The 19889-nt window shown below is 44.0% G+C and overlaps 1 protein-coding gene and 1 long non-coding RNA gene across 2 annotated transcripts in view; both read right to left on the reverse strand.

Annotated features, from left to right (window-relative positions):
• Positions 1-7424: 7424 nt before the first annotated feature.
• LOC115870348 (zinc finger protein OZF-like) lies at positions 7425-10392 on the reverse strand. The gene has a single exon (XM_045292571.1). The coding sequence runs from the start codon at positions 10267-10269 to the stop codon at positions 8623-8625; it is 1647 nt and encodes a 548-aa protein (XP_045148506.1). The 5' UTR covers positions 10270-10392; the 3' UTR covers positions 7425-8622.
• Positions 10393-10397: 5 nt separating this feature from the next.
• Positions 10398-19889, reverse strand: part of LOC123521967 — a 10393-nt gene continuing 901 nt past the window's right edge. The window contains exons 2-5 of the long non-coding RNA XR_006680294.1: positions 18783-18965; positions 13974-14100; positions 13736-13831; positions 10398-10502 (exon numbers count right to left, since the gene is read on the reverse strand). This is a non-coding gene — a long non-coding RNA (uncharacterized LOC123521967). The remainder of the gene's footprint in view (positions 10503-13735; positions 13832-13973; positions 14101-18782; positions 18966-19889) is intronic.

A 19889-nucleotide genomic window follows, 5' to 3' on the forward strand; every position in this document is an offset into this window, starting at 1 on the left:
GCTAAGGCTATCATAAATAGAGTTTATAGTAAAGTCACGGACGAGAGGAGGATGCACCTGCACCCCATCTCCAGCTTACCAAGAGGTGTCTCTCCCAACAGGGAACACCAAGTTTGCAGATTCCTTCCGCCAAAGTTAGGGAATACAGTCCTGGCAATTCCCACATCAGATGGCTGTTGGGAGCCGGTGGCCATTAAGGCCTTAGCCTCAGCCACGTAGCCGGAACTTGGCTGCTTACTGGTTGTTAAGTTTCGTTTTTCATTGTTTAAGCCTGTGGGGAACTGGCCCTCCCTAATTTCCTGCCAAACCCAAGCTAAGTGCTCTGTAGCAGGGGCAGTTGTAAAAGCTGACCTTTTCACCCATTGGTTAAAAATACCGAGCACTCGTTGGACTACAGACATACCATATTAGGAAATATGATGAACTTGGCAATACGCCTGACGAACCTTAATTTGCATGCGGACGTCTTTGAGAACTATCGCGTGTCCTTTTAACCTGCAACTGATTGGTTAACATTCTTATGCTTCATTATAATATACATATTGGATTGGATGTTATGCAGCACGCCTTATTAAAATATGCACCTCCCCGTCCCTCTTTACTGCAAATATATACCCCGAGCTTTGCCCAAATAAAGGAGCTTGATCAGCGTTTTGTCTTGCTCCACATCTCCGTGTCTTTCTTCCATCCAGGTTCGCCTTTCCCTCCAGGGCCCTGCTCTTGTGTCCCACAGGCTGGGACGCTACAGATGGCAATACTGACCCTGTGTCAGGGAAACTTGCCCCTCACAATCCTGTAGTTATGGTTTCCTACACCGTATTTCCATGTGGGAAGGATGAACAATGGCTAAGAAGGCCATATAAAAAAATTCATCACACCACACTGGTTCATGAGATTATTTATTCACTTCCAAATATAGATATGCATATTTTTTTCGTGTGCAGGAAAATATAAAATCTTGTAAACTAGTGGCCTGAAATTTTATTGTCTTGGATGATCCCTCACTATACTTTCATGGACATAAATATATACACTTAGCGCTCAGTATACATTCATTTCACATCATACAGTCATAGCAAGAACCACAGAAACCTTGCTCATTAGCTTTGATGTTCATTTTAGTAGGAATGGTCACCCATGACTAGCTAACAGGTGACATGTGGTTAGGATACTTAAAGAACTGAACTTTAAATTCTGCATCTTAAAATAGTCACAAATTACTACGATCAAGTTATTGCTAATCTATTTATGAATACATACTCAGAAAATCTTTCAATGAGTTTTTAATAACTTGGGGGGAAGCATTTAATTTGGGTGCAGCTTGATTATTTGAGTAATACACAATAGATGAGAATCACAATCAGCACAACGGTGATTCCTATGAAGTGGAGGTCAGATACACCACTACCACTCCCCAACTTCTACACCATATCTGAACTCAACAGTTTCCTGTACTTCACCCCCTCCTCAGCTCGGTTTGACAACCCCATCCACTAGCTGTATAGACTCAGAGCACACTCAGAGGTATAAGGTTTTCTGGGATGGAACAGGTTATATATAGGGATCAAGATTCATTTGGCCCCCTGTCCCGAGAAGAATTCACTTCAGAGGACAGCACTGAAGTTACAGCTCAGGGAGAGGGACATGTCTGATCAGAGCACAGGGGAGCAAATGAAGGGGGAGTAGAGCACATGCTAGCCCATCAAGCCCTGGAGACAATATTCCTGCTGAGAGCAGCCAATGCACAAAGAGGACCGCAGGGCTGGCCCCACCAGGAGACACGACATCCCTCACTGACCCATATATTGTTACGGAGGACAACACTGGAGACACAGTGTGGGAATTGTGCCCAATCTGACCCGACCACACTGAGACGAAACTCCAAGGGCTTGCCTTTGGGCACTCTTTCAAGGGAACAATACCAGAAGGGAGTGGACCCTACTTAGGGTGAGTCAGACTATATAATCTAGTTGCTCTCTATGGCTGATGCCCTTAAGGAGAGTAACCTCTGACCTTCTTTTGTTGCCCTCCAAACTGTATAGTCATTTAGCATGTGTAGCAAACAGGTCTTGGCTTGGAGCTATTGCGGGAGACAACTTGGGAGAAATCTTTCTTTGTCCCACACTTATAGATTGAGCAAGATGAGAGGATACAAGCCTGAAACAAACATTTTCTGATTTTAAACCATTTAATGCCATCTTCTTCTCTTTTCGCAATTGCCCCTTAATCCATGTACTGTGGGAAACTAACACTGAGGGAAATATGATGAGTGCTACACTGCCTAACTTATAATAGAGGGAATTTGGGAAAGCTAGTATTCCACAGTAGGAAAGTCTCTACTTTGTAAGTTAGAGGTCAAATCCAAGTACATTATCCTGCTTAAAAATATCATTCCCACAACCTGATCCCTTTGACACCTCGTGATCACACAGCCTGGTGTGCTTCCTCCATGTGGGCTTGGTTGCTCTGAGCTATATTCAGGCATCAAAGAAGAAAAAAAATCATATCATTTTGCACTCACCTTCCCCATATGATCGATGAAGACAAATGGGTGCATAAGCAAATGTGGTGGAAATAGCTTATGGTGCCTGGCTATCAAAAGATATAGTGTCTGGGGTCTTAAAGGCTTGAAGGTAAACAAGCAGCCATCTAGCTGAGAAACAACAAAGTCCACATGGAAGAAACATACCAGCCTGTGTGAACACGAGGTGTCGAAAGGATTAGGTATCAGGCATCAAGGAAAAAAATCATGTCATTGTGAATGAGGGGGAGTGCATATTGGGGACCCAAAGCCCATCTGTTGGCAACTGGACATCCTCTTCAAGAAGGGTTGTGAGGAGGAAATGAGCCAGTCAGGATGCAGCTTAGCAATGATGAAACATACAACTTTCCTCTAGTTCTGAAATACTTCCGCCCCCACCACCCCATAACTATCATGACCCCAATTCTACCTTACAAATCAGACTAGACTAGAGGATGTACACTGGTACAGATAGGAACTGGAAACACTCGGAATCCAGGACAGATAAACCCCTCAGGATCAGAGGTGAGAATAGGGATACTGGGATGGTGGAGCGAAGTTGGGGTGGAAAGGAGAAACTGATTACAAGGATCTACATATAACCTCCTCTCTGGAGGACAGATAACAGAAAAATGGGTGAAGGGAGACATCATACAGTGTAAGATATGACAAAATAATAATTTGAATTATCATGGATTCATGAGGAGGGGGAGCACGGAGGGACGGTAAAAATGAGGAGTTGATACCAAGGGTTCAAGTAGAAAGCAAATGTTTTGAGAATGATGGTGGCAACAAATGTACAAATGTGCTGGACACAATGGATGGATGTATGGATTGTGAGAAGTGTTGTAGGAGCCCCCATAAATATGATATATATATAATTTCCTACAGATTCTCCCCCTAACAGGTATGCTGCCTTAAAGTGAGCACATGGTTGATTTAATCTCCCTACAGAAGCAGACATCCTGCTATCTCTTCCGAGATACCCAACCCACCTCACTCTTTCCCCCAGTGCAGGTATTAGGTTTCCTCACCTCTGAGTTCAGGGACCTCAGGTACTTACCACCCAATATGGGATGGATTTACCTATGGATTATGCATTTTTTAGGCTACCTAACATATCCCAAGTAATTAAATGCTAGCTCTCACTTCTCCCAGTTCCACGTAGTCCATCAAAAACAGCTAATGTGAGCATGTTACCATAAAAAGTGTGACTCCTTTATTGTATGCTCTCTCCTATCTTTCCTATCCTCTGTGATTTTCCTATAATTTTTATATATTATAGTCATACAATTGCACCTATTGCCCTGTGGTTGGTGGAAGCTGGTTTCCTCTGACAAATGGCACTCGAAGTGGGCAGTAGGAAAATAACTCTTTTGAATTATACCCTGAGTAACAATTGTATTGCCTCATAGGACAGAGAGGGTGAGTAGGGGGCATTTGAGTGTTTTCAGACCCAGTGAGGTATGGGTCAGGTGAACAGCAGAGATACAGATTACTGTATCGTTCTTAGCCACCTCTTGAAAAAACAATATGAATTGGTCAAGAGTGAAAAGATGAAACAGTTTATTTGTGTGGTAAAGAAATTTAACCCTTCTTTTCTGGAGTCAGGAACATTTGATATGGAGATCTGGGGGATGGGATCTATTAACCTAAGAAACGCTCACAGGAAAGGACAGAGCATCCCCATGGAAACCTGAGCTCTGTGGGTGCAGATTAAAACAATTCCAGAACCTCTGGAGGTAGAGAAAGCTAAGGTACAAAACTAGCAGAGCACTGGAAGTCTGAGCTGAGCTATCCATACTTACAGAGCGATCAGAGCAATGGGAAGCTTCTGAGCTATCCAAATGTAAGTCTGGTGAATGGCAGTCAGAATGAGTATCAGACAGATACGAAGATTCTAGACAGAACTGAGAAAACTGAGCTTCAATCAGAAGTGGACATCATACTGAAAGCCTGTGCTCCCCACTGGAACTTATAGAGTAGAAAAGTCTAGGGATCATAAAACAACAAAACGAGCCAGCACAGGAGCTGAATATGAGATTGGCCCCAAGGAAAGGCAATCCCAGAGAGCCAACCCAGAAGATGAGGTTCGGGAAGTGGAGTTTAGCAATCTACTCAGTGGAGAAAACCAGTGCAGAAAATCAAGGCAAAGAGGCAAAGTGTACAAAGGCACCTTTGCTTTCACAAGTAGAAAAAGGTACAGTGCAGGAAGGACATTTAGAAATTAGGATGGCTTTTTCTGTTCACGTCATCAACACACAGCCTGAAGCACAACACCCACGAGGAGTTCAGGAATGACTTAACAGCATGTTCCCCTTTAAGCTACTGAAAGATCTCACACAAGTGGTCTGTACTTATGGCCTAGACTGCCCTTTTGTGACTAGCATGATAAAGTCTCTGTCAGAGTCTCAATGCTGGATCTCTGCTGACTGGAGTTTTGATTAAATTATGCTTCTCCCTTCAGACTTTTTGCAGTAACTAATGTGGTGGCCAGAAGGAGCTGAGACACAAGCTCATAATGGGATGCAGAGCAAGGAATCCCCAAAGGGTTAAATCAGTTAATGTGGAGGGGTAATTTCATCACAGTTTAGGCACAATTGCCGGCAACTGAACAAGCGTTCTCACAGGTAAGGCATGTTTTGAGTGTGGGTTTGGGGGAAAAATCCCATCAGCAGAGAAAAGGCCCAGTTACACTGCTATATGGCTGCAGAATGGTGAGACCTATATAGGCTTTGTGTCCTGATTACAGGATGCAGTTAGCCAAAGTGTGAATGACACCCAAGCAGCAGAAAATCTCATTGTTTAGCTCGCCTATGAAAATGTGAACCCTTGTCAAGAGTTGTAGGAACTCCCAATAAAATGGTTAAAAAGAGAGAAAATGTGACCCCTCCTCTCCATCTGGGATCCACCTATCCAAGAAGCAGAGCTCCTCCTTGATTATCTCAGAATATGCAGGAATGTAAGGGTGCATGAATACAAGGAAGACCTCATAGCCACTGCTATGGTCAACACATCACACCTAATGGGATATATTTTAGCTGTGGGAAGATCAGTCATTTACAAAGAGTGAAGATCAGTCATTTTCAAAGGGTGCAGGCAGCACAGGCCAATCAGCCTGGCCACAAGTGTCCTGCAGCCAGTGTCAGAGCACGGGCCAGGACCACCGAGGTCAAGTTCACAAGAACCTGGACCTTGCCCTCCTTGCAAGAAGGGCAGTCACTGGGTGAACCACTGTTACTCAAGATTCAACAGTGAGGGAGTTCAGTTGGCTACTGCTTTGCAGCAGGGATATGGGAAACAGCTTGCTCCAGAGCCTGCCCAGCAGGCAGGGGAGGCCCAGCTCAAACCTAACTCAGCTCAGGAATTCTTAATCAGCAACCACAGGTATCACCAGCCTCAGCAAGAGACCAGACCTAACCGAACTTGCAAAAGCCCAGTCTTTGTTCTTGCTGCAGTAAGTCTGACTAACCAAGAAAAGGCTCAAAAGCCCTTGAGCGCTTTGAGTTCCTTCCACTAGGTCGGAGGTGTCTTTCAGAGGTTCTGAAAAGATTGCGTTAACAGTAGCAACAAAAATAGGCCTGATTTTTGGCAGATGGGGGTCTGGTTTTGCCACCACCACAATGCAGCTGCTCAGGCAGCCATCTCAGCATGCCAGCTTTTGTCAAAAAACATGTCTCACTTGTCTCATGCCCCTTACTCACCTGACCTCGCTCCATGTGACGTTTTGTTCCCGTGAATGAAGAGGGGCATCAACGGGCAGCAATTTGACAATGACAAAGAGGTGAAAGAAAAAAGGAGGGATGTTATGTCAGGCATCCAAACACATGAGTTTGAGAGATGTTTCCATGAATGGAATTGCACCAACGGCTCAAGTACAAAGAAATTGTTTTGGAAATGTTGATGTCAACATATGTACAACTGTGCTTAATAGCACAGAATGATGGATTGTTACATGATTAATAAGAGCTCTCCAATAACTTTTAAAATGCAATTGCAAATATGAAAAATGCATTATGCATAACAGTGAATTATTTAAAGATAAGGGTTTTTCTATAATTCCAATTTGAAGGGTTTTTCTATACTTCCAGCGAATAATTTGAAGATAAAGGGTTTTTCTATAATTCCACTTTAGTTTTATCCTGTTATGTACAAATTTTACTTGTGTTGTTTTTAAAAGTATGTGTGGCTAAAAAATTGTGTACAGGAGTTCCTGGGATGAGAGCACCTGGGAAAGACTCCAAGAGCCACCCCATGCTGGGATGCCAGGGGAAGGGCTCACTAAGGTGACGGGAAACTTCTGAAGAGCCAAAAGACAAGCTGTTCTCAACCTGCGGGTCATGACCCCTTTGGAAGTCTAAAGGAAAAAATTTGCGTACAATAGCTAAGTTGGTGGGTGGTGCTGATGCTGTGATAGCAGTTTTCAGTGTGAATGTGGCACCTGTAACATACAGGTCAATCAGGTTGCAGCTTGACTTCTTTGGGTGGTCTGACCAAGGGAAATGGCTCTCTGAAGGATGAACTTTCTCTACTTCACCTTCCTGCTAGTCACCAACTTGGGACCTGCCAGATCTTGGCAATGTGCGCACTGGATCCACAAGATTTTACACCCACTGGCCTGTGGTTTTCCTGCATTTTGTATCATTGCATGATGCTGAGTGAGTCTGAAGAGGGGCTTATGGACTTAATCTGGACAGGGCTGCGATGTTTGCATGATATATGTAACTACATATCTCTGACACATAGGAGGATCACTGGATGTTTCTTTAGCCAAACCAGACTGACACACCTATGAAATGCCATGGGGAATCCAAGGGTAAAAGTAATTAAACTTCTGGATTGCAAACCTCGTGAGATCAGTCCACATGTTGTTTTACCAATAAACTAGGGACAGGAGAACACCTTTGAGATAAGGGAGGAAATCTCCCAAATTCTTTTATCTAAAACAATAATCACATACAGAAATTCTTTTTTTTTCCCCCCCGAAACTCTTATAACCAAATTGTAACTAAAACTATGAAGGAATGTATAATCAATCCTTGGTGAGATAGGACATGGACTCTTAAATATAACCGTGTTCTCTAGAATGGTTCAGTACTTTCAAAGAAGTCCTTAGGGAAGGCATTTACGGTTTAAACAATTAATGTATTCCTCTGCTGACCTAAAAGGCTGGGGGTTTGAGTGCACCTGGATTTAGCTGCAAAGAAATTCCTGGTGAGGCATTTACAGGTAACTCAGCCACGGAAACCTCATAGTTTAATTATACAGCTTGACGCTCAGGACTAGGAATCAACTCAACAGTAATGACACTGATTTTCTCAGACCCAAAGCCATTGTCACAATGTTCCCTTTTCTCTTTAAACTGATATAAATATCACATTATCACTTGATTAGCTGGGGTTATGAAGATTCCACTTAAATATACTCCAGTGTACTTAATATACTGGATATTAAATAAATATTTAATATTTACTTAATTAATAAATAAAGTCCAATAAAGTCTGGTATGTTTCTTGTTCATTCATGACTTCAAGCTCAGAGCCAGGAAACAGGGCCAAGTCCAAAGACACTGAGTGATAAATATTCCTTAGTCCCGAGTCGGCACTAGAAGTCTGACTACTGGATCATCGGTCTTCCTGTTTTGTTTTGTTTTGAACCTGTTCTAATCATTAATTTCTAAAACGCACTGTGGAAATTCTGCATTTGAACTGCTCCTTTATACTGACCTGGGAAAACTCAGCTAAAGTGTGTGGATAATCCCAACAATCCAATATTATGACCCAGTAGGGCTTCTCTTGTAAGTAAATTCTTATTTATACCAAGTGGGGATACAATGTGTCAGAATTGACTTAATAGTAACTAACATGAACCAACATTCCAGATAGCATTTACACATTCATTTTGAAATTCACATTATTAATTTTGATATGTGCATATCTAGTGGAATTTCCCAGCCTCTAGATTCCTGATTTGCCACAGGATACACTTTGTAGCCATATAATTATGGAGATACTTTGTTCTATTCTCTTGTCCCATTAATGTATCACAGTTTATCCTTATAAAAATGTATCACAGTTTGCCCTTATAAAATTAAACTGTAACTAGACACCTGGGGGAACTACCACAGTCCCGGGATTGAAAGGCACTGCCACATTCACTGTATTCTGAGGAATTCTCTGCTGTACAAATCCATAGTTGTCACTTGATTCCTTTCTGGCCAAAGGCCCTCCCACAAGAACGTCATTCTTATTCATGGGGACCCCACTGGTGTTCACTGACACAGAAGCCACACAAGGAACTTGCAAAGTCACTCTTTTGCCAGGGCGTTCCTTCTGCATGAGATCGCTGGTGTGCGAGGACACCTGACTCCCTGAGGAGAGCTTTCCCACCGTGTCTGGATTTAAAGCATTTTTACTTTTGTGGGTTTCCTTATGTGAAGAAAACGTAGAAATACAGGTAAAAGTTAGCCCGCACTCATGGCAGGTATATGATAACTGTCTTCGATGATATACTTGATGAGTCACGAGCTCTTCCTTGGTTCTGAAAGCTGTGTAGCACTCACTACAGTAAAAGGGTTTCTCTTTGTGAATTTTCAGATGTTGACTGAGTACTGACTTCTGGGTATAAGATTTTCCACACTGATTGCATAGAAAGGGATTCTTTCCTGTGTGAAATCTCTCATGTGCTATAAGAGATGACTTTTGGCTGTAAGCTTTACCACACTGACCACATACATAGGGTTTGCTTCCAGTATGAATTCGTAGATGAGTTTGGAGATTTCCTTTCTGAGCAAAGCGTTTGCCACATTCACCACATACATGTGGTTTCTCACCAGTATGAATTCGTCGATGAATCTTAAGCCTTGTCTTTCCTGAGAAGCATTTTCCACAATCACTACATACATGAGTTTTCTCACCAGTATGAATTCGTTGATGAATCTTAAGGTTTTTCTTCCCTGATAAGGTTTTTCCACAATCAGAACATATATGGGGTTTCTCATCAGTGTGAGTTCGCTGATGGACAATAAGCATTCTCTTCCATAAAAAGCCTTTTCCACAGTCATTACATACGTGGGGCTTCTCGCCACTGTGGGTTCGGTAATGTTCACTGAGAGTACCTTTCCTGGTGAATCGTTTTCCACACTGATCACATGTATAGGGTTTCTCACCAGTATGAATTCGCTGATGGAGAATAAGCCTTGTCTTCCCTACGAAGCCTTTTCCACAATCAGTACATATATGGGGTTTTACTTTATTGTGAATCAGCTTATGGATTCTGAGAGTACTCTTCAAGGCGAAGGCTTTTCCACACTCACTGCATAGATAGGGCTTCTCACCAGTATGAGTTCGCTGATGAATGCTGAGGCCCTGTTTACTGGTAAAGGCTTTGTCACACAGACTACATGTATAGGGTTTCTCACCTGTATGAGTTCGCTGATGAATGGTGAGAGAAGGTTTACTGTTGAAGCCTTTGCCACACTGAGTACACGTATAGGGTTTCTCACCTGTATGGATTCCCTCATGGATGACGAGTTGTCTCTTCTGTGAAAGCCCTTTTCCACAGTAACTGCACACATGGCGTTTCTCTCCATTATGGATTCCCTGATGAGCACTGGGATTGTTCTGTTTCTGATGCTTACTGCATTGTGATTTAATGCTATTAGATGTTTTACACTCAGGGAATTTCATTTCAACACAAAATTGCTGGTTGTCAGCAGAGAGAAAGGTCGTCTCGCCTCCATTAAGCATAACAGATTCCTTTATGTTATTGTGTCTTCTCTGGTTGACTGTATGGAAAGTTAAAATCGGTTTCACACTTTCTTCACGTGAGTCAAATGTCCCATGATTTTTCACGATCGAAAAACTCTTTTGGCGCTGATGATCCCTTTCCAAGGCCTCATATTCGCAGCACTGTTCCATTCCGTCCACTCTTCTTTCTTGCTGTGTGCATCCACGGGAATGGCCATGGCCTTTCCAGATTTCTAGGAAAGATGGGAATAATGAGTCTTTCCCTCAGGTTGATTTCCCATAATGTCATTTCAGAAACTGCATCCATCTAAGTTACATCTTCAGTCACAAGTACAGGAATACAAATAATATACCACGTTAAATGTTACTTGCCCATGATGTACACAAATGGAAAAGTAAAAGTTGATAATATAGAAACAAAGTTAGGTAACAAAAATGAAGTGAGTGCAAATCCAAGCCTGTGGACCCTCCCTGACCCACAAGACAGAGCTGTGACCCCAAAGACGTGGCAGAGACGCAGCCTCATCCAGACCCTGAGTCAGAGGGGCCGGATTCCTGAAGGGAAACAGCTGAGTGCCTCCCATCAGGAAACTCGCTGGCTCAGTGGAGAGAGAGCCTGTGGGCCTTCTCTGTGTACACTCTCAGCACTAGAGTGTGGGAAGCAAAGAAGAGAGTGTATACAGAAGAACCCTCTATCCTCACATAGCAATAAGAATCCTGGCAGGCTGGGTTTCTGCGGAGGAGGGAGGCCTCCACCTATTCATTCTCATAATTAATACTATTCCCCACTATACCCTCCGATAATAGTGCTACCTTATGGCTACCCCTTTGAAGCACATGGCTGATTACTATCTATTTGGCAACTTTACTATAGAGGCACACACATGCTACTGCCCTCTAGGCTCTGAAGACTGGCACTGCCCCATAGCTGCCCAGGACACTGATGTTAGGTCACTCCTATGTAGTCATGGAACTTCAGGGTTAGGGGACAGCCCACTGTGTTAAGTATGTGGCCACCTGTAATTGGGGGGCTTGCATGCCCCTAAAGTGTATATAAGCCTTGGTGGGAAATAGATTCTCTGTCTCTGCAGGAAAAGGTTTGGTGGAAAGACGAAAGATCTACACAATTGATGTGTGTATGGATTGGGATAACAGTTGTATGAGCCCCTAATAAAATGTTTAAAAAAAAAAGAAAGACGAAAGATCACAGTTGGGATCCCGGTTTGCTAACAGCCCAAAGCGAGGGGCTGTTTATGTTTGCATAGGGTAAGAGAGGAGAGGAAGCTCCCCAGCAAATGCAGCCACGGAAAAGACAAAACATCAGAGTCCCCTAACAAAAATTTGGTCTCCAGGTTTTCACAGCCTAAAGGGAAGCGCTGTTTGGTTCCGTCTTCCCAGGTGAAAGAGAACGCAAGTGAAGCGTTCTTCAGAGCGGTGGCCCAGGAGCAGAGGACAAGGCACAGGGGACACAAAGGTGACCAGAGAACTTGCCTCCCAGAGCACTCGTTATCAGAGAGATCGGAAAGACCGAGCCCGCTGCAGCAGACGTGGTCGGAAACCTCGCGGATTCATGAGGAAAGCCACTGCTGCCTTTCTAAGACCCAGGACTGGCCCACCACAGCTACTGTCACCAGAACCCTACGCTCAGATTCTGTCAAACACGCCTCCAGACAAAGGTGGACGGGAAACGGAAGACAGCACGGCTGAGCGACAACAAACTGTTTCCAAATGATGGAACCGCATCAGAAATTGATGCTAAAATGTGATTAAAAAATTACTTGCAACAGCAATTGATGCTGAAATGTTATTAGAAGATTACAAATCCAGTGTAACTCCTTATTCACATATCAAACCTTACATGACTGATCTCAATTAGAAACCATTTGCAGGTTTATAAGGGAACCATCTCGTTAGATGTGAGAAACAGAAACATTATTCCTCAGGGTGTCCCCCCATAATGTATGCTAAACCTAAGATGCTGCTTGTATACATGACCGATGGCTGTATACTCGGAGCTCAACTCCTTAAAAGTTATCTCCCAGAGGGTTATAAGTCATCTGGAGCAATCAGACCCCATAGTCTCTCCTACCCTAGGTGGGGACCACTCCCTGCTAAGGATAGTGGATTAATCAACTTAGGGAGAACCAAGGTTATACTGCTGTCTTGAGTTTAGAGTCCGCCCATCTTGTCACGTGTATATCCCTAGGGTACACATCCCTGTCCTTCCTATTCCATGTAAAACCCTAGCTCCTCCCTCTCCTATTGCATGTACGCGTAGGGTATAACCCCTTCCTGTTACACATGTCATTAGTGGGGCTTGCATGTCCCCTAATTGTATATAAGCTGTCATTGGAAATATGTTCACTCTCTCTGCATGGACCTGGCTGCTGAGATCATGGCTGTCCGGCAGGCCAGCAATTGCATGCCTTACTCTGTCTCACGTCTCTTTAATGTTATCCTTCAATGACACAACCACCCCCTTGGACTTGTTTGATTGTGGGGGCTGGTAACCCACAGTTAGATATAAAACAGCTGAAGGAGATCTTCAATACATTGAAAGAAGAGTTGAAAACGTGCACTAGCACAAACGCCATCAAACAATTGGTAGTTCATTCAGAGGACTGGGGTTCACGAGCCTGGATCCAAAGTCTATCCCAAAGCTTTAGCTCTGGGCCAACTGTTTTGCTTCCAGTCATCCTTTTGGTCTTTGTAACAGATCGCTGTGTCTGCAGGAAGCTTCGGCTCCTGGAGGCAATGCAGACCACCTATGGAGCCCTTTCCAATTTGAAACACAATATAAAAGGGGGATTTGTGGTAAACAGAGGGACTGGATCAGAATGTAATGCAGCTAACTAATCCGTGCTCGTTATTACGGGTCTGGAAGGCCAACTCTGATGGGGGAAGACCCTCACAGTTATGAGATATAAGTAGGTCTTAATAGACATTCTCATGACTGGCCACAGTCCCTCCAGTAAGCACCCACGAAGGACCTTCCATTGAGGAGCTACCATATACGATGAAGCCTTCATGGGGCTGGCTAGTCTCTGTGCCTGCAGGTTATCAGTCAATACGAATAATCAGGCTCTGTAGACCGCCCACCATAAATGTAGCAACCCCCTGGGGAGGGTCCTTGGGAGGTTTGAGGTCAATTAGCTCAAGGTCAGGATGATTACTCATGTCACTGCTTGTTTATTAAGTTACGTGCTTATGATATTACACATTGACTATGTACTATGGTAGCTGTATGACGTGCATGCCTTATCAAAGGTCTGTAAGCCCCGTTACATAGACCCATTGGAAAATACATTCTCTCTCTCAGTGCTGACGTGGGATGAGGAGCCACTGTACTCTGCTGTCTGTCTTTTTTTCCCAATCGCAAACTCCATCCTGAGGAAACAGTCACATGTTGGAGACCCCCTCACACCAACACACAATCATTCCCCATGAGTGCTTTTGGCTCACTCACCTGAACACATCCCACCACAGCTTTTTTCTAATACGAATCCTGGTGGTTCTCCTCGTTCCATCCAAGAGAACGCATCAGGTTTGCTAACTTCATAACCTGTCCGTGAGAAATCACAGAATCTTAGACACACCAGCCTTGACTTTAGATTTCTGAAAACAAATCTGCCACTTGGAGAGCACCATAGCCCCAAACAAAGAGAGAGACAAAGACAAGCCAATCACTAGAGAGCGCTCCTCACCGATGGAAACCAGGTGGCGGTAGGTCTCCAACATCACATCCTGATAGAGGGTCTTCTGAGCAGGGTCCAGAAGCTGCCACTCCTCCCAGGTGAACTTTATAGCCACATCGCTGGGTGTCACTGAGTTCTGTAAAAGGATTGTATTCAATGAAGGTCAGAGTAACCAGCCTCTGACAATATCACGGGTCTATAGGCACAACTGTACGGCGGTAATATATAAAGAAGTCAGGCACATTTAATGGTAGCATGCTCATCTCCGGGATGGCCAGGGTCTCAGCAGCAGGTCCTGGAAGAGGGTCGGAGGAGAGAGGGTTTATCTCTGACCAAGGCTTACATATCCTTCGGAGGACGCAAGCCCACCTAATTACAGGTAAACACGTGTCACAGGAAGGGGTTGTTCCATAGGCAAAACAGCCATGGGAGGGTCACGATCTAGGGGTGTACAAGCAATAGGAAGAGGAGTGATAAGGGGTACACATGTGACAAGATGGGCCGGTCCGAGATTCAGGAAGGCAACCTAATCTTGGTTGTCCTTGGGCTGGACTGACTTATTTTCTGGGCTCTCCATGGAAACCATCACTATCCTTATCAGTAGGGTGTCAGCTCCACTGATGGTGCAACAGACAATAGTCTGATTGCTCTGGATGCTGATGCCTTCAGGGAGGTAACTTCTAAGAAGCTCGCTTCTGAGTGTGCTACAATCATTGACCATGTGTGGCAAGCCGTGTCCTAGGTCTGAGATAGGTTTGAGGGAGACAATCTGGGGAAAAGCTTATTTGTATCCCACAAAGGAACAAATGAATACTTTTCATGTGATGATATGAAAGAAATGTAAAGGAAATTTTAGTGCTCAGTTCTCGTCAAAAACGTGGTATCCATACACCTAGGCCTGATTTTGTGTATTTGTTTTCAAATATCTATTAATAAATGCAAAACCCCGTGACAGTGAAAGTGTGCCCAGTACACTCACACATGTGACACAAGTACTTACATGTTATAGCACAGACAAGGCTAACAGTACATGGTGAAAAGTAGATGGGAGAATTACCAGGACCCACATGATCAGAACCTTTGTAAGGTCATTGGTGCTAACTCTCAGGGTCAATTCAGGGTTATTGCTATGAGGTGGAGCTCACAGTCATCTCAATTCTTCAACCTACTTTGTCAGTCCTTCAGTTAGTTGTGCCAAAGTGGCTGTTTATTGTGCCAACCTGCCTGATAGACATGTGGGGTTAACTGAATGGCAGACAGAAAATGGCTCAATGAGCCTCACCATTCTAGCTCTCGGGTCTCTCGCTTTGTGATGGACGGACCAGGGTGCAGCTGCCTTAGAAGTTCCCTGCTTCACCTGGCAAGGCTCATTTCATGCAAGACATTCCCGAGAAGCCGCATGGACCTACCCCGATGCAGCTCTGGGTGCTGGAGCAGCCGTGTGGAGACCCCTACCAGCATTGAAATGCTTACATATTCACTGCAGTCGACATCATGTTTATTCTGTGAGCTGGAGGAGGACTTGGTGGATTGGTGTTAGACATATGGGTTAATATTGGACTTGTGGGATTGGGCAGCACTGTGTTGGGATATTTTCTTGATATGCACTTACTCTTTATATAAAACTCTTATACATGAGGTTCTGTGGATTTGTTTTTCTAATGTAACAGACTAACACAGTTCTTAAACGAGTCATTCCTCACACAGCACTCTCCCTCTCCTCCGGGTGTGCTAATCCACTGCTATGGCCCAGATGAAACCTGGGTCAGGAACACGGGGTTAATGCTCAAGACTAGCATCAGAAAGCATGCACATCATGGGCCTGCTCGGTCCTCGCCTCTGGGAAGGGAACACGGAGGAGGCGGGTGCTATAATGACCTGTGTTGAAGAAATGAGATGGTGCCGCAGTATCAGATAAACTCGCCCGTGGATATGAAAGGCTCGTCTCGAAACAAGCAGCCATCTAAGTGAGACGTCGAGTCCACAAGGAAGAAGCAGCGCACCATCATCAACCACCAAAGGACAGTGAAGGATACAATCCAAAGTCGAAGGGAGGGATTGGGATCAGAGACTAAAGTCTGAGAATCTTGTTTGTAGAAGTGCAAGGATGACATTGGGACCCCAAGATTCACAGGTAGAAATATACAGGAAACAAACCTCTGGTCAACTCCCTCTTTCCACAACTGAGGGACAGGAGGAGAGCGGTCATTGGAGGGAGCGCACTGATAAGTTGGGTACAGACTGTCTAGGGCAGACACTTGACTGGAACAGTTGAACATTGTCAGCAGATTCTCCCTAGGATGCACGCCGGACCTGATCTGTTTTAAAAAATCTTGTGTTCGGGCTGTTGTATTCTTTGGTTTTTGATTGCACATATTCTGGGGTATCTCTGGAGTACTATGTCATTGGGGGGGGTTCCATTCTTTAAGTTCTGATTTTTTTTTAATTTTTGGAGACAGGAAAACCAGGACTGATGAACTTATAAAGTCAGCAAATGGAATAAGGGTTTTGGTGGGAGGGGGGGAAGGAGGTGTCAGTGGGGAGAAGGGGTGATGCTGTGAAGGGGTCAATGTAGAAAAAGAATGTTTGGGCATGGATTGTGGTAGCCGATGTTCAATTAAGCTGGACATGACTGAAATATGGAATGATTTGAGTTTTGAATGAAGATCAATTTATTAAAAAACAAAAACATCATGGAGCAGGGGTCTCCCTTCTCAGGGCAGAGCACTCTTGTCCACAGCAAGTCAGTTAGTTCTTGGTCATCTTAAAAAACCTTCCAATTACAAGTTCCTATTGGCCATCGGTCACCACTGGCTCTGCCACAGGGCCTTTTCTGCTTCTGCAGCCATTGGCTTGGCCGCTGTGAGCATCCTACACTTGCTAAGGCAGGGAAGTGGCTGTGTGGGCCTAAGAAGCCAACACTTTCAAGGAAACAGAATTGTCTGTTTTGTTGTGTTCTTTAATTGTCCATTAATATGAAAGCAGCAGGCAAGAGATTCAAAGAACTATTGCATGAACCCTTTAGAGCAGCGGTTCTCAACCTGTGGGGGGCAACCCTTTGGGGGCTGAATGACCCTTTCACAGGGGTGGCCTAAGACCATTGGAAAACACAAATATTTCACAATATGCAATTACTTATTGTTTTCTGATTATCACTATGCTTTACGTTTAAGTATGTTCAATTTGTAACAATGAAAATAACTCCTGCATATCAGATATTTACACTGCTATTCATAACAGTAGCAAAATTACAGTTATGAAGTAGCAACGAAAACAATTTTATGGTTGGAGGTCACCACAACATGAGGAACTGTATTAAAGGGTCACGGAATTGGGAAGGTTGAGAACCTATGCTTTAGAGTATTAAAAAAAGCCAGGATGTTACTTTTAGGACCAGACTGTGCCAGAACCAAGCAAGAATAGTGCCGGAACCATTCTGCAGGAATGGGCTCAAATATAGGATTGTTCCATTGTACATAGGGTCACAACGTACTGGACAAATTCTGTGGCACCTAACAACAACAGCATTGTGAGCCAGCAGCCTGCTGTCTTGCCCACTTTGGGGTCTTCAGCCATCGCAACAGCAATCTAGCATTGCACTTGATTTACCAAGTTCACCTTCTTAGGCAGCAATAGGCTATCTGAACTGATCACCTGGGTCCATCAGCCTTTGCTAACGAAGCAGTGCAGAGAATCCTCCAGACTGGTATCTATCTACGCTATGGATTTGGGATTGCCAGTTTCGACATCCTAGAGACTCATTTACTTGACACGTCTATAGTTTGGGCCTGAGGTGGATAGGGATTCTCTTTCCTACCTCTCTACCTGAAACGTGTTCCAATCCATCTGCCATTTTTAATTAAACTACTATTACTAATAGTTTGGCTGATACATCTATGAAAGCGGTTCTCAACCTTCCTAATGCTGCGACACTTTAATACAGTTCCTCATGTTGTGGTTGCTAGTTCTTAAGTGTAATTTTGCTAATGTTATGAATAGGGGATCCCTGTGAAATAGTCGTTCGACCCCCAAAGGGCTCACAACCCACCACATTTGAGAACCGCTGATCTATGAGAATGTTGCTCTTCACGATTTTACGTAACATGACCTTTAGAAACTTATTCAGACAAGTTTGATGCTCCTCTCATAATCACTGTTACTCCTGATCTTAAACACAGCTGATGTTGAGGTCTGAGTGAAAGTTTATTTCTCTCCTGCTTCTACTTCTACAGAGGTGCATTTTTCTGACAAACTGAATTGGCATCAGGGTGCTACAAATCCAGTAGTGAGGTAGTTACTGTGCCAACCTGACCTATAAACACATGTGGGGTTAATTGAAGGGTGGAGAGAAAATGGCTCTGTGAGCTTCATGTTTCCAGTTCTCGGGTCTCTTTGTTTTGTGATGGTTTGACCAGGGTGCATCTGCCTTAGCCAGTTCCCTGCTTCAGCTGGGAAAGCTCACTTCCTGCAAGACATCCCTGAGAAGCCTCATGGAGCTACCCTGATGAAGCCCTGGGTACTGGAATAGCCGTGTGAAGACCCTTGCCAGCACTGACACGCTTACACATTCACTGACTCAGTTTTCCTCCTGCAGTCGGCATCATTGAGTCCGTTTTGTGAGACAGAGGAGGAATTTGTGGATTGGTGTCAGACTTATAGGCCAATGGACTTCTGGGTATGGGCAGCACTGGGTTGGGATGTTTTCTTGATGTGCACTTAACCTTTATATAAAACTCTCTCTTATACATGAGTTGTGTGCATTTGTGTCTCTAAAGTACCCAGACTAACACGCAAAACACAAAACAAGCCAAAAGTCACCTGAGCATTGATCATTTTCTTTGTTCCTTAGGACACTGCCAGAAGCAGAGATGCTCTGTCTCTGTGTTTACTGGATCAGCACCAATTTTGTTCAGACTTCTGTCAAAATAGTCCCCAAACCAGGCACCTCTTCTTCCTTCCTCCCAGTGATCCTCTTATGGATGGAGATTCAAAACCTGAAGGCTGATGGGAAAATACACAGTGAGTGGCACATCACCAATAAGTCTAGATGCTATTATTGCTATTGCTATTCCTGCGTCTCTTCTTCACACCAATCCACAATACTGCTGACTGGTCCTTTATTTAGGGATTCAACATATATGCCATGGACAATGGAATCTATGATTCGGAATTGTGGATATATGGTAAACAATGATCTTTTAAACAAATGAAGACTGGACACTGAATACATATGTAGAGTTGAAAAATAAATAAAAAGGTGTAATTTCTATCTCAGAACATACAAACAATTGATGGTAAGGAGTGATTCCCAAGGGAAATGAGAAATCACTGAGTATTGAAGGAGGCATGTCATCCACAAGCAAATCCCCAAACCCAATTCACTGACATCAAATGCATTCTGATTAGAGCGACCCTGTGGGAATGGACAAAACTGCCCCTGTGGCTGTCCAAGACTGTAACACGGACAAGAATCAAAAGCCTTTTCTTTGTCCTGGGATGTGGCTTGTCTTTTCCAACTGCCTACCTTGCAGCTAATGGTTTAATTTTTAACTGACAGGTGGGAAAATGAGAGCTGAGGAGTGTTGTCTCCATCAAATGCCTACACTAAATGAAAATTAACTGGTCATGCCACAATAAAGGGGGTTGAAAGAAATCAGGCACACATTAGACACCTACAGTGACAAACCAAAGCAGGAATACTCAGACTAATGTCATGTACATAAGGGTGAAGGTAAAGCCGGACGTGCACACTAGGCACCAGCAACATGTGCCTGAACTTAGCCACTAAGAATGGCCAACACCTTTAATTAAGGACGCCCCGGCACCACACGTGAGGAGGGATAGGGGGTTTTAAACAGTAGACTGAGGGCAGGATCGCTCTGGTGTCAGCAAGGCGCGCCCCCTTTCAGGGATCATTCTGGAAAG

Source organism: Echinops telfairi, unplaced genomic scaffold, assembly GCF_000313985.2.
Source record: "Echinops telfairi isolate 266 unplaced genomic scaffold, ASM31398v2 ScPeMD7_655;HRSCAF=1070, whole genome shotgun sequence".
Lineage (NCBI taxonomy): Eukaryota > Metazoa > Chordata > Mammalia > Afrosoricida > Tenrecidae > Echinops > Echinops telfairi.

Bases quoted from the DNA above. Each gene is read 5' to 3' on its own strand.
- LOC115870348 (XM_045292571.1), bottom strand. From the start codon at position 10,269: ATGCTTAATGGAGGCGAGACGACCTTTCTCTCTGCTGACAACCAGCAA.